This window comes from Mustela putorius, unplaced genomic scaffold, assembly GCF_011764305.1.
Source record: "Mustela putorius furo isolate JIRA1106 unplaced genomic scaffold, ASM1176430v1.1 tig00537350_pilon_pilon_pilon, whole genome shotgun sequence".
NCBI lineage: Eukaryota > Metazoa > Chordata > Mammalia > Carnivora > Mustelidae > Mustela > Mustela putorius.
The window spans coordinates 21,099,950-21,115,375 of record NW_025422471.1 but is presented as its reverse complement, the minus strand read 5'-3'; the positions used below and the strand labels follow the sequence as shown (position 1 = coordinate 21,115,375).

Below are 15,426 nucleotides of genomic sequence, written 5' to 3'. Positions count from 1 at the left end.
ATGTGTGTGCACAGAGGTGTGAGTCTTAATCTTAGGGTGGTTTGGTCTGATTCCAATGCCTTTTGGTCCCAGTTTATGTTAGAAATATGGCTTTGGAGACACCGGGGACTGTTAGGATGTTTCTTTCCGTGCAGCAGTTTCCATGGAATGGGAATTTCTTTGTATTCTCACCCCCTTGATTATAGGAATGTCACTATGGCTGCAACCGTAGTTCTTGAACTGCTTGGTGCCCGCTGTCCTTTGGGAAGCTTGTTAAACATGTACATTCCCAGATATCCCCTTCAGAGATTTGGGTTCTAGTAGGTTTGAGGCCAGGAAAAAGGCATTTTCCATGAGAATCCCAGACGCTACTATGTGATCTGAGTATACTTTGAGAAGCACTGATGATGGGTAAAATCTGGGAATTCGGCTACAACTCCTCACCTGCTCCCATGAGTCAACAGGTATTGCTGACCTAAGAGACTCTGCAACACGGTGGCTAGACTCCTGCTATGGAGCGCTCCCTGAGTGCAGGCGGAGCAGAGCCCTGGGGCGTCAGCTGCCCCATGATGAGTGGCCGTGTCACCACTTCAGCCTTCTCAAATAGAGCACGAGGGGGCCTATAGCCCCTTCCCACTGCAAAATCAGGAGCTCCACAAGCAAGGTCTTTGGACAAATGGCTACTGTTGGCCCACGTCCTTGAAATAGCTAAATGAAGGATAAAGGAGGGGCTGGGCAAGAGATACACATGTGACCCGTGTCGCAGGTAGGGAAGAGGCCATGATGATGCTGGGGGTTCAGGTGCAGCAGTGGGCGGTCAGAGAGGCATAAGGGCCCAGGCCAGAAGACGCCCTGCAGGCTGTTCTGTAGACTGTGTATCTTCTCACCCTCCCCATCTCCACTGATGCATGAGGTTGGGGGGAATGAAATGTGGACTATTGGCTGTCCAAAAGAACCCAGTGACTACTTGAAGCCTTGAGTTAGAAACCACAAGTGCCATGGGGCACTTGGGAAGGGTTCTGTCAGCTAAGCGTCCAACTCTTGATTTTGGCTCAGATCATGATGTCAGGGTCATGAGATTGACCCTCACTCTGGGCTCAGCGCTGGGCATGGATCCTCCTTGAGATTCTCTCTCTTTCTCCCTCTGCCCTTCCCCAACTTTCTGTCTGTCTGTCTGTCTCTCTCTCCCTCTAAGAAAAAAAGAAACCACAGTGCCTCTCCCCACCTCCTGACTCGCTTCTAGTCAGTGGGGAATTCGGGGAGGGGGAGATGAACCTGACTGAGCTCTGTGGAGGAGGAGAAAGAGCAAAGGCCAAACCTCCACGGTCAGTCTCTTCCTGGGACTCTCTCTTCCTCCCCTCCCTGCTGGCTTGGACATCTACCCATTATTTTCATCTGTGGAACTGCCATACCTTTATATCCAACAGCCCTGCGGGAACTTGGAGGAACAAAACAACCTCTTGCAGGAACTCACTCAACATTTCTGGATTAAGACTGTGTCAGAGTAATTTCACTTCAGGTTCTCTTTTGTCAAGCCAATACAAAATACTTGCCGTATGCACCACCTTGCCTGTCCATTGCTTGCTGTGATCTGGTGGGCTGGTTGGGAGCCAAGTGAAGGGGCAGGGATCTTACTCAGAAGACAGACCTTCCAGCAGGCTGAGCTCCTACCACTGGAACGGCCTTCCCTGTGTGAAGTGGTAACAAGTGTTTATGCAGCCTTCACCATGTGTCCTGTTCTGGGCTCTTGGCCGAGCAGAGGGAAATCCCTGCTTGAGGATTTGACATCGTCCTGGAGAATATCAGAGCAAAGTGGAGGAACACATGTTGTTCGTAATAAACATTTTTGGTAGTGATGGATTTTTCAGCCCTTCTGCTAAGGCTTAAAGTTTTTCTAAGCCGATCCAGGGAAAACAGTCTTGGTTCCTGAGTTAGTACTTAATGTCTTTATTCTTCTTGTGATGGTCATTGTGTTCCAATTTCAGAGGAGCCTTTATCTTGATCCTAATAAGGACAAAATTCCAAACATTTATAAGAGAAAGGTGGAAATTGAAAAATCTTTCTTTTTGGCGTAAAGTGGTAAAATGCTGGAGATGAGCCAAAATTCATTTGAGATGGTCAAATTTAATGTATATAATATTTGTACTCATAGTTCAGGATCATGGCCGCCACTTTAAAAACTTAACTGGTTTTCTGTTCTGCTTTGAACTTACAGAGAATTTCTTGGGCAGGGGTGGATGAAGCTGGATAAAAATGAAAGAACACCTTACATTATGAAAACCAGCCAGCACTTCAATGATGTGAGTAACCATAAAAATAAAACTTGGGCATGTTATAGGAAGCTAAGTATCAGGGTCTTACGACTCCTTCCCTAAAATAAAGCAAGTCTGCCCCCACTTTTTAAACAAAACTGATGAAAGTTTTTTTTTTTTTTTTTAAATCTTTAATCTTCTCTAAGAGCTCACAGTGATGTAATAATTTCTAGTTAACTTCCAGACATGAGAGGTTCACTTCTGATGAAACTCCAGTCTGGTAAATGCTCAATAATGTATAGGTGGCTGCTGTTATTGCTATTACAATCATCATTACGTCGTGGTGATACATTGACTAGTTACACTAGCACATGTGTCACTGGTCCCCGGTGATGCTGGTGACAGTAAGGTTGGGTTAGTACAAATCATCCTCATTATTACTGAACACTCAGCGCATATGCATTCCAGGGTTGGAAGGGACCGCTTCGAGCGTAATTACAGTGGTACTGCAGCTGTGCGTGCTGGTGACCAGCTGTCGGTCCAACTCGCTGCTCTGCTTTTCTCCAGCAGTAAGACGGAGCTTCTTTTTTACCCACCGACTCCTAATCAGTTCTGTTCTAATGATCTTCATCCTTTGACGGACCCACATATGTGGGAGTATCTTGAGGCCTAGGTAGGCAAAGGGAAGGCTCCCTTTCTGGTTCTACTGAAAAACAAAAGGGATAATGATGTTAAAAAAGACTACAAGCTGGGGCGCCTGGGTGGCTCAGTGGGTTAAAGCCTCTGCCTTCGGCTCGGGTCATGATCCCAGGGTCCTGGGATCGAGCCCCATGTCGGGCTCTCTGCTCAGCAGGGAGCCTGCTTCCCCCTCTCTCTCTGCCTGCCTCTCTGCCTACTTGCGAACTGTCAAATAAATAAATAAAATCTTAAAAAAAAAAAAAAAAGACTACAAGCTTCCCTGTAGGTAAATTAATAAGTCATTCAGGCTCACAATAAAAAACAACAATGTAGATTCCCAAGACAGAGCTTTGTGCAGGGTACCTGCAGGTTACACGTGTGCTTCGTGGATGTTACCCCACGAGGAGCACCCACGCCATTGCTGCCTAAGAGACAGGACACGGGAGCCCTACGGCTCTTCTCTGAGAAGCAGAGGCCCCGCTTAGGAAATGGACTTCTGTTTTCTGTGCTGTACATACGCTTGGGATATAATGAACCATCAAATGAGAAGTTCCCTCCCGGGTTCCAGACCCCCCGCTTGGATGGCTACTTGCACTGTGCCTTCAACAGATTGCAAATGGGTCTCCTGATCCTTAGTACCTCCCAGACCTGCCCCGCCTACTTCTTCATCTTACGCAATGTTCTTAGCCTTGGCCCAGAGTGTGTGGCCCAGACCACACACTCACTCACCCAAACACAGAATTTAGAGGGCATCTCTGACTGTGTCACCCACCCCACCTCACTCCCCAATATACGAATGAGCCCGAAATCTACATACGTCCCAGACCATTTTCCCCTACTTTCCTACTGCCTTGATTCAACCTTGATTTAACCTTTCATCCTTTTCTCCGAGAGCTCCTACCTCACTCTCCCGACTGTCATCTCCTTGCCCCCAAACCCATTCTTCACACAGTGTCACAAAAAAAAAAAAAAAAAAAAAACTTTTCTGAAAGACCAATCTGTTTATATCACTTTCATGACAAAATCTGGCCAGCAGCTTCCTCTCCCCTTCAGAATACAGTCCCAGTGGCTCAACGTGGCCTACAAGAGCCCTGCCTACCGGGCTTCCGTGTCTCTCTTGTGGCTTTGCTGTGCTCCTCAAGACGACTGCCAGATCCCCTGTTACACTGTGCCTTCTACCTCCGTCCCTTTCCAGATGGTCTCCTCTGATGAAAAGTAGTGGCTAACTCCTCCTCATCCTTTAGGACTCACAGCAGGGATGACCTCTTTCTGGAAGCCTCCTCTCTACGAGGCCAGACAACCCCCACGACCTCCATGTCCGCAAACCCCTCCATGAAGACTTAGCTTTGCCTTTCATTATGTGATATTTATTTGTTTGTGTCTGCCTCCCTTTGTGTTTCTGCCTAACAAGGCTCAGTGGCTTGAGGTCAGAGATACTGATTTTTTGGTGTTTCCTGTTCTCAGAACCTTAAAGAATGCCTAGTCCATTCTAGGTTCTCAGTATAAAATAATTTTTTAATGAATATTTACAATTCTGAGACACTGTGAGATCTATGGAATTGTCAGAGAACTGGTACACGCCCCAGATTCATTGTATGGATATAAGATGACACTCACCAGATTCATTGTATGGATATAAGATGACACTCACCAGATTCATTGTATGGATATAAGATGACAGACCTTGCATTCCCTTTGTTAGTAATCAATCCTAAACTGTCCTTTCCCTTTCTGTATGCTAAGTGTTGGGCGGTGCCAGCTGCCTCTTTTTCTCTCGGTTTCATCTAATAGCGTAATAGTACTTACCCCTTGAAACTGTAGTTTCAAGTACTATAGTACTTGAAATAGTACTCCCCAAAGTACTTATCCTATTCACTCTGGTGGGGAAAATCCAGCGAGATAAGGAATAAATGTTCTCTCTTCCCCTGTCCCTAAATGTGTCTGACTTGAGACCTGATCAGGTTAGAGTCTGATTTGCTTGGGGGTCAGTGTGTTTTCTTTTTCTGTGGTAGTTGGGCCTTCCTGGTTCCCACACATCAGGGGTGAAGGACCTCTTGTGGAGAGCCCCAAGGAGTGAATCCATCGTCAGCAAAGTTTGCCATTCCTCCAGAGTTAGCTCATTCTTTTCCATTTCCTCAATAGTTACTAGAAATAACTCCCTCATCAAAATTATTCATTAAAAAAAAAAAATGACCTGTTCCCCCAACATACGGATTCCCAACAGTCCCTCTCTGTTCACTCTGAGGATGAACAGGTTCCCATTGGTTTCTTGTTGCTATTAGCATTACTACACATTTTAGTCTCTTCAGAAAGTTGGTATCTAAATGTGGACTTTGACCTCCATGTCCCTTGCCACCCTATTTTCCTGACATCTCTATGGGTGAGTCAGGTGCTTTGCCTGAATGCAATTCTTCGGCTCTTAGCTGGCCTCTCTTGGCTTTTGCGTTGTCTCAGATGAGTAACCTGGTGGCCTCCCAGATAATGAATTATGCCGATGTCAGCTCCCGTGCCAACGCGATAGAGAAGTGGGTGGCCGTGGCGGACATTTGTCGCTGCCTGCACAACTACAATGGCGTGCTGGAGATCACCTCAGCCTTAAACAGAAGCGCCATCTACAGGCTGAAGAAAACCTGGGCCAAGGTGTCCAAGCAGGTGAGCTCCGGCGTGTCTGTCCCCCACCCGCGGCTGAGAGGAGAGGCCGGGAGACCAGAGCCCAGAGCTGAAGGAAATATAGAAAATAATTAACCACATCGAGCAGCTCAGTTGCCAAAGAAAGGTGCCAACGTGGGTAATTACTGTGTTCTTACCGCTTAATTGATTCCACACATGTGCACTTCTAACTGGTTAATTTAGAAAAATAAATACAACCCCAGACATTCATTATAACGTATTTGGGGACAACCTCAAACGGTGCAGTTGCTAGTCAGAAGTTGTCTCCTAAATTATTTAGAGAAGGCCTATGAATTCCGAGTGAACACAGCAGTGTCCGGCAGTGCATTCTTTCTCCCCAAAGTAAACGTATAAGTGCCCTAGGGTCTCAACGTTCACTGTTGTTGGTTTTTGATTTTGTTCATTTATGTAGTAAACTTTTGGCATAAAGACAAGGGGTGCAGGAAGCATTCTTTTTTTTTTCTTTTTTTTTTTTTTAAGGAGGCGATCTTAATTTCCTTTTAATGGGACTCAACTTGTTCATGCCTATTGTTTTCATTCGATTTTTTCAAGATTCAAATGAAATCAGTCTCCTTGCTGCCCTTTTTCCCCGGCCTCCTCTCTGGGTGCCGGGGAGGGCTCCTTTGGGCTTCTGGGAGGCTTTGTGCACTGACCGGTCTCCTGGTGCAGTCTTCTCCTACTTGGTTGCCGGCTCCAGGCCCCCGTGAATTGCCTGCGTGTGGTGTGTGTGGGTGTGTGGTCTGCCTGGCCTGCCTAGGAACAGGGGGCCTTAGCTGACCTCACCTGCCCAACAGCTCTCACTGGTTCCCACCGGCTTCGCTGAGACTGGGTATGCCCTACCTCTCCTAGAGGCTGTCCTGTCCTTGGTGATCCCTTGTGGGCAGGCTGACTCTTCTTTAGCAGATAACTACCCAGCCCTCTCAAACAGTGTTGGGGGAATTTTCCAGACTTCACCATGTCCTCCTGGCGCCAGAAGCAAATTCTTTTATCTGTGATCAAAGCCTGGGCCTCACCATAGCTTTTATAAGTTCTATTTAAAAACAAAACAAAACAAAACAAAACTTTTTATGTTGGGATCATGTAGATTCACATATAGTTTGGAAGAAATAATAGAAATTCCCTACACCCTATACCTAGTGCCCCCCACAGTAACCTCTTGTGTAACTAAACATCCCGACCACAAAGTTAACATTGGTAACATCACTAACCTTATTCAGACAATCTGTTTTACGTATGTGCTGATTTGGGCCTGTGTGTGTTTACTGCTATGCATTTTGATCACCCCTGCAGTGAAGATACAACACAGGGCTGTGACCCGGATCCCCCCTGCCACCTTCCACAGCCATAGCCACTTCCTCCCTGCCCCTTCCCTAACTCTGGCGACCAAAAATCTGTTTTCCATCTCTATAAAATTTTGTCACTTCAAGGGCATTATATAAATGGAATCATATGGTAGATGACATTTTGAGATTGCCTTTTTAAAAATTCCCTAGATCCATTCGTGTATCAATACTTCATTTCTTTTTATTGCTAAGTAGTCCTCATGATATAAATATAGGACATTTTAACCGTTCACCTCTTGAAGAACATCTGGGTTGTTGTTTTCAGTTTGGGGCTGTTACAAATAAAGCTGTTATGCACATTCATGTATAGGTTTTGTGTGACTCTTAGTTTTCGTTTCTCTGGGATAAATGCCCAAGTGTGCAAATGCTGAATCAGATGGTAATTGTGTTTATTTTTATAAGAAACTGTCGAATTCTTTTCCAGAGTGGCTGTACCATTTTATACTTGTATCAGCAAAGTATGGATCCTCCAGTTTTTCCAAATTCTTGCCCACATTTGCTGTTATCACTGTTTTTCATTTTAGCCATTTTGATATCTCATTATTGTTTCAATTTGCATTTCCCTAATGGCTAGTGATATTAAACATCTTTTCATATGCTGGGTTTACCATCTGTTTATCCTCTTCAATGAAATGTCTGCAGCTCATTTTTTAATTAGTTTTTTTTTTTTTTTAACCTTTGAGATCTGCGAGTTCTTTTTATATCCCTCCCACTTTATTGTAGTTTAGCTACTCCAGGAGCACCTGGGTGGCTCGGTGGGTTAAAGCCTCTGCCTTCGGCTCAGGTCATGATCCCAGGGTCGTGGGATCGAGCCCCGTGTGGGGCTTTCTGCTCAGTAGAGAGCCTGCTTCCTCCTCTCTCTCTCTCTGCCTGCCTCTCTGTCTACTTGTGATCTCTGTCAAATAAATAAATAAAATCTTTAAAAAAAATTTTTTTTAATTATTTTAGCTACTCCAGGTGCTGCGACTTTCCATGTAAATTTTGTAAAAAAAAAAAAAAAAAAAAGTCTAAAAACCATTACTGACACTTTTATTGGAATTTCAGTAAACCAATCAGTTTGAGGAGAACTGACATCTTGATTCTGTCGAGTCTTCCAGTCCACACAGTTTGTCTTTCCATTTCTTTAGGATTTCTTTGCTTTCTTAAATCAGCATTTTGAAATTTTCAGCAGATAAGTTCTGTGTAAATTTTTTAGACTTATGCCTAAATACTTCATTTTCTTTAGAGAAATTTTAAATGTCACTGTGGTTTTAATTTTTAATTTTAATTTAATCAATGTCATTGATTTTTTTTTTTTTTTTGTATTTGTCCTCTATCTCCAACTTTGCCAAACTCATTGATCAGTTCTAGGGGCTTTTTTATAGAGTCCCTGGGATTTTTCTACACAGACCGTTGTCATCTGTAATGGGAACTATTTTACTTCTTTCTTTCTAATTGATATGCCTTTTATTTCCTTTTCTTGTCTTATTGCTTTAGCTAAACTTCCAATACTATGTTGAATAAGGCTGGTGAGAAAGGACATTCTTTCCTTGTTCTCAGTCTTGTGGGGAAAGCATTCAGTCTTTCCCAATTAAGGATCATGCTAGCTATAGGTATTTTGTAAATGCTTTTATAAAACGGAGGAAACTACTCCCTCTTCTTAGTTTTTTGATAGATTTTATGATGAATGGTGTCCTAATACTGTTTTTAAAATGGGCTTCAAACAGCTAGATCAGAATCTAAAAACTGGACACCGATACCCTTGTTGTGGCTCACTTTTGCCTCCTCATAAGGCAATGGTAACCCTTGCCATTGGGCACTGGATACAGAGAGCACATTATCTGGTCACACACACTGTCACACTTCGTCAAGGTCAGTAAGTCATTCCTCTGCCTTCTCTTTCATTCTCTCCCCTATTTCTTTTTTCATCTGAGGTTGGTACCAAGGGATTCATAAATCTTCTTTAAGAAAACATTGGTCCTGTGAGCCAGCAATTGCACTACCTGGGATTTACCCGAGGGATACAAAAATGCCCATTCAAAGGGCTACCTGCACCCTGATGTTTATAGCAGCATTATCAACAATAGCCAGATTATGGAAACAGCCCAATGTCCATTGACTGATAAGTGGATAAAAGAGATGCAGGATGTATATATACACAAATACACACACACACACACACACACACACGGTGGAATATTATCCACAAAAAAGAAAGAAACGTTGCCTTTTGCAGTGAATGGAGCTAGAGAGTGTTATGCCAAGCAAAATAAGTCAGTCAGAGAAAGACAAATACCATATGATTTCACTCATATGTGGAATTTAAGAAACAAAACAGATGAACATTGTGAGGGAAAAAAAGAGAGAGGCAAACCAAGAAACAGACTCTTAACTGTAGAGGACAAACTAAGGGTTATTGGAGGGAAAGTGGACTGTGGCGGGGGTAAGGGGTCCAAGGGGGGAGGAGATAGATTAAACAGGTGGTGAGCATTAAGGAGGTTACTTGCGATGAGCACTGGGTATTGTATGAAAGTGATGAATCACTGAATTCTACACCTGAAACTGATATTACACTGTATGTCAACTAGCTGGAATTTAAGTAAAAACTTGAGAAAAAAAAAAAGAGCGGTGCCTGTGTGGCTCAGTCATTAAGCCTCTGCCTTCGGCTCAGGTCATGCTCCCTGGGTCCTGGGATTGAGCCCCACATTGGGGTCCCTGTTCAGCGGGAAGCCTGCTTCTCCTTCTCCCACTCCCCCTGCTTATGTTCCCTCTCTTGCTGTGTCCTCTTTCTGTCCAATAAATAAAATTTTAAAAAAAAGAAGAAGAAGAAGAAGAAGAAAAGAAAAGAAAACATTAAACTTCTCCTGTTGTTGACTTAGGTGATACCCATGTCTTTGACAGGATGCAGCTTTAGGGATAACAGACTCTGGAATAGGGGTGATAAGACTGATACTAAATATTTCTTTCAAATTTGAATGTACCACCTGTAGAGGCATTAAGTAGAATATACCATTTCAATCCCATGAAGGCGTCACTCCCAAGTGGCTTTCAAAGAAGTGCTAGGCCATCGTCCCGGGCCCAGGACCTGGGTCTCGTCACCATCGGGAGTGCCTGGTTGCAGATATGGCCTCCTTCAGATTCTTTCATCATACCATCTGCTCTGCGGCAGTCTCTTCTTTAGATCTGAGTCCAGACAGAGAGACATCCAGAAGGCATGGAGGACCGGGCAGTTTGAGGCCCACCAAATTCGGTCTGTGGCTCTAGGACAGACTCCGTTTGCACAGCTTCTTTCAGCCCAAGGCCAGCTCTGCGCCAGGCAGGAGGCCCACCCGGGGCCCCATCCTGTCCCCTTCACCCCGCCGTCTGTCCCCAGGCCTTGCTGGCTATCTTCTTCCAGAGTCCTCAAAAACCAGGGTGGGGAAGGTACCCCTTTGAGTCATTCTGAAAGCTGTCATGAAGCATGCAGCTGTTCCCCAGACCGAGAAAGAGTAGTCTGAAGAGTCGCAAACTGGGCACTCCGAGAGCTTTTCCTGCCAGCCCGCCTGGGTATTACCGGGAGTGGGTCATCATCCCCAAGTGCCACCTTCCCGGTCTCCCGCGTCCATGCGAGAAAGTCCAGATCAGTGTCAACAGCAGTTTTATTTCTTGGAAAATGTCAGTTTTGCTTTTCTAACAAGTTGAGAAAGATAATCGCAAAACAAAGGGTTTGTAGCAGAAGATAGCTAAGCAACCAAATTTGTGTCTTGGTGATTCAGAAATTAACACCCGAAAGGACTGACCGTGAAAACCACCTGACGTGAGACCTCCCATTTAAGATTCCCTAAGTCGACGTGTGCTTTACCAATCATTTAAGTCCCTAATTTCTCGTGCATCGCACTTTTTCTTTTCTATACCTTTTCCACTTTTTGCCTAAATGAGCAATATAGTCACTTTCTCTTCTCCACAAGTTTTCTTTTTATTTTATTTTTTTTTTAAAGATTTTATTTATTTATTTGACAGAGATCACAAGTAGGCAGAGAGGCAGGCAGAGAGAGAGGAAGGGAAGCAGGCTCCATGCTGAGCAGAGAGCCCGATGCGGGACTCGATCCCAGGACCCCGGGATCATGACCTGAATCAAAGGCAGAGGCTTTAACCCACTGAGCCACCCAGGCGCCCCCACAAGTTTTCTTTTTAAACATCAAATTGAGTCATAATGCCTATAATACTTCAAAAATCATATCACATCACAACGGTCTGATAAAGGCACCAGCACCTGCCACTCTGGAAGGGAACTGAGGATCTCTTGGTCAAACCACAGCAGTGTTTTCACGGCAAGCTAAGTTGTTCGTTTCTTTCCAGACAAAAGCTCTCATGGATAAGCTTCAGAAAACTGTTTCATCTGAAGGAAGATTTAAAAATCTCAGAGAAACCCTTAAAAAGTAAGTTTATCTTAATTATTAAGTCATTTATAATTCAGAAATGTATTTTTAAAATGTATACAGTTTACAAATAGTGGCCTACCTCCTTCTTGGCTTTGAAAAGAAAAACAAATGGGCAACAACTTCCATCATCTTGGTATTTTCCTGATTTGGGGGGACATTTGAAATATTGTGCATACAGTAAGTGTCCTATGGACCTACTGGTGGCATGCAGATAATCCTAGATACGAAGAAAATATCACGATCTTTTACTCTAAAATCAAACCATCTTTTACTATAAAAAGCTTCTTGATTTGGTATTTATTAATCTAAACACAATGAGGAAACTGTGGTTCACAGAGTTTGCCATCAACCCTTAGCAAGTGGTCATGCTGGGACTCAGACCCAGTTCTCTCTGGCTCAAAAGCCTATGTCCTCCAAACTCTTGACTTTGAGAAGACCAGGATACCCCACCTCGAAAACCACAACAAAGAAGGCATGACTTTAGAGTGCAGTGGTGATGTTCATTAGGTCTATAACCTCTGAAACATTGAAATACTAATGAAAGCAGAAAACAAGCTTTACAAGCTCAAATGACATTGATTTTTCTATCCAGCTCCTGAAGATTCCTCCATGCTCTTACTCCCTGGGGAAGCGCGGCCCGTGTATAAGTACCACAGACAAGTACCGCTAGCACATACTTGGTATTTGTCTGTAAGACATCCTTTGGTTTGAACATGCCATTGTCTCAGGCACATTGTACAACACAGGCTGTAATTTTCTGTTCTATTGTGTTGTGAGATGTAATGAAAACTCATAATATCGTGAGTGTGCTTGTGCAGACAGAATTAAAAGACTTTGTTCTTCAGGATTGAAGCAGCGTGGTTGCTTCCTGTGAAACACGGGAGGGGAGTCGCTATTTGTGTGAATGAGCTTGAGAACAGTGTCTCTGGGTTTTGCAGCTGTAACCCCCCAGCTGTTCCTTATCTGGGGATGTACCTGACAGACCTGGCATTTATTGAAGAGGGAACACCAAACTTTACCGAAGAAGGCCTTGTTAATTTCTCCAAGATGAGAATGGTAAGTGATCATTTCATCAGCAGCCTGTTTCAGTGACGTCAGTGGCTTCGAGAGAAGAGGCTAAGTCACAGAGGTCAGTTTGCTTTTACATTTTGAGCTGGAAGGGATGGAGGACACTGGGTTTCCTCACTGATGTGACTGATCGATGCGATTTTCAGCAGGGGTATTTCAGCTTGCATGCAGTCTGGGCAAAGGCGTGGGGAATAAATCTCCAGGAATGACTTCCTGAGACAGGGTAGTGACAGATGCTGAAGGCTTCTTGCTGGACAACCAGGTTCTAAGCACCAAGTTAGAACAAGGAGCCCAAGGTCAGTAACACCGAAGAGCTTGCCATTGCTGGACCTGAGGTCACCCAGTGCCAGCTGTTCCCGATTGTGAAGTCAGTATCTTCTTCTGCATTTCATGTAGCTCATGGAAGGGCAAGAAAGCCCTGGCTGGGCATAGAAAATGATAGGGCAGGGCTCTGACATTTCACTGGAGAAAGTATGTGCTGACTTGTGGATAGGACCTGGAAGAATGTGTTGCAATACAAGGAAATACTTGGGCTTTGATTTTGTTGTGACTGTTTCTCTCTCAGATATCACACATCATCAGAGAGATACGACAATTCCAGCAGACTTGCTATCGAATAGACCATCAGCCAAAGGTAACATTGTATGGTTGTTAAGGGAATTAATAAAGAAAAAAGTGAAAATTAATGAATTAGAAAACAGTGGTAAAGTGGATTGATAATATCAAAAGCTGACTCACAGGAAAGACCAAGAAAATTGACAAATCTTTGGCAACTCTGATTGGGAAATAAAGAAGGCAAAAAGAACATCAGTTTCTCAAGATCTATTGATGGTATGTTCTATATTTCTCATAAATCATTACCACCTTGGTCCAAGCTACCTGGTCTGTGACCTGGTCTACTTGCATTCACTCTAGAATGTAAAATCCTTTCTACAAACTGCAGCCAGATAGAACTCTCTGGAACATAAAGTCAAATATATTTGTCCCCGGTGTAAAATATTTTAGAGGTTTTTTATGCTCTTCAGATCGAGAAAGTAAAAGTTTTGATGTGTCCAATAAGTCTTACATTACATGGCTCCTTCTTATCTTTCAAGGTTCATCTCACATCATATACCCCTTTCTTCCTCCATCCCAGCCACAACCAACCCACCCTTCCTTCCTTCCTTCCTTCCTTCCTTTTTTCATTTTTCATTTATAGATAGATATTTTTAAAATCATTTTAGCTTTACAGAAAAATTGAGAGGGTAGTATGGAAGATTCCCATAAAACTCACAGCCATTTTTTTCCTTATTATTTCATGGAACTTGATAAATTTATGGTGAAACTCATAAAGACGCTCAGATAGGCAAACAAACACCAAAACAAAACACACACACACAAAAAAAAACCCGATGGATTTTTTGAAAAATAAGAAGAGTAAATAGAGCTTTCACTACCAGATATAGACACATATCCTGAAACTATAGTGAATAATGCAGGACTACATTGGCATAGGAATCCAAATTCAAGGGATGGGATACAGTCCAGATGCAGATTTTGTCTATATGAAAATCTAATATGGAACAAAGGAGGCATTTAAAGAAAGTGCCAGAAAGAAATTGACCAGTCTCATAAAGGAAATGGGAATTTTGGCTCTCCATCTGATACCATTTCACACACAAAAAAATCCAGATGAGTTCATTACCTTAATATAAAAGAGTATTAAATTATTTGAATAAAATATAGTACAAAATATCTGCAACCTTTAGATTTGAAAGAACTTCTTAAGCAAAGGATGTATGAGCTATAAAAGATAAGCTTAATTAAGTTTGCTGCATCAAAATTAAAAACTTCTATATGGGGGTACCTGGGTGGCTCAGTGGGTAAAGCCTCTGTCTTCGGCTCAGGTCATGATCCCAGAGTCCTGGGATCAGCCCCATATCAGGCTCTCTGCTCAGCAGGGAGCCTGCTTCCCCCCCTTTCTCTCTGTCTGCCTCTCTGCCTACTTGTGATCTCTGTCTAATAAATAAATAAAATCTTTATAAAAAAACCCAAAAAATTTCTATATGACAAAATATAGAAATTTAAAAAGCAAAAATAAAACCACTTAGACTAGGAGGTGATTTTTTTAAAAAATTTTTTCTTTTGATACAGAGAGAGCGCATGTGGGTGTGGGGCAAGCAAGGGGAGGGATAGAGGGAGAGAGAGAGAGAGAGAGAGAATCTTAAGCAGGCTCCACACCCAGCGTGGAGTCTGGTGAGGGGCTCAATGTCACGACCCTGAGATCACGATCTGAGCTGAAATCAAGACTCGGACGCTTCATCGACGGAGCCACCACAGCAGTTGACATGTGTAACATGTAAAACAAAGAGACAGAAGGAAAGTATTCCTGTAAGTCTGTAAGAAAAGTATACACAACTCTGTAGAAAAATCAGCACAGCTTTGAACAGATGAGGTAACTCACAGAATAAGAATCAAAACTGGCCAGTAAATATTTTTAAACTGCTCAACTTAGGAAGGAAATTATACGGAGGCATCATTTTCACCTGACAGATAAACAAAATGTTAAAATATTGGTCATAGCAAACGTCAGCGTGTGGGATCTACCAGGAACTCTCACACACTCTAGGGACAGCACTTTGGGAGGATATCTTTGCATCATCTGTTAAAATTAAAAATTGATGAACTGAGCAAGTGCAAGTCTTCTGCTTTGCTGGTGGGAATAACATGGCCCATCCTCTTTAGAAAACTGTGCCTGCCGTGTGGATATTGCTTCAAACATTAAATATGCATCTACCTTATGACCCAGGAATCTCTCTCCTAGGTATTTACCCAGGGCAAATGAAAACAGGCCCACTGCAAGTCTTGTATAAAACATTCCTAGCAGGGGCACCTGGATGGCTCAGTGGGTTAAGCCTCTGCCTTCGGCTCGAGTCATGGTCTCAGTGTCCTGGGATCGAGACCCACATGAGGCTCTCTGCTTGGCAGGGAGTCTGCTTCCCCCTCTCTCTGCCTGACTCTCTGCCTACTTGTGATCTCTCTCTCTCTCTCTCAAAT

At 43.4% G+C, this 15,426-nt stretch overlaps 1 protein-coding gene across 2 annotated transcripts in view; it reads left to right on the top strand.

Moving 5' to 3' along the window:
* The window catches only part of RASGRF2 (Ras protein specific guanine nucleotide releasing factor 2), a 248,493-nt gene that overhangs the window by 227,452 nt on the left and 5,615 nt on the right, over nucleotides 1–15,426 (top strand). The window contains exons 22-26 of one of the 2 annotated variants that reach the window (XM_045074405.1): nucleotides 2,195–2,279; nucleotides 5,364–5,561; nucleotides 11,240–11,319; nucleotides 12,261–12,378; nucleotides 12,956–13,024. In XM_045074405.1, the coding sequence (XP_044930340.1) occupies nucleotides 2,195–2,279; nucleotides 5,364–5,561; nucleotides 11,240–11,319; nucleotides 12,261–12,378; nucleotides 12,956–13,024 (550 nt within the window). The remainder of the gene's footprint in view (nucleotides 1–2,194; nucleotides 2,280–5,363; nucleotides 5,562–11,239; nucleotides 11,320–12,260; nucleotides 12,379–12,955; nucleotides 13,025–15,426) is intronic. The other variant, XM_045074406.1, reaches the window with a different exon arrangement.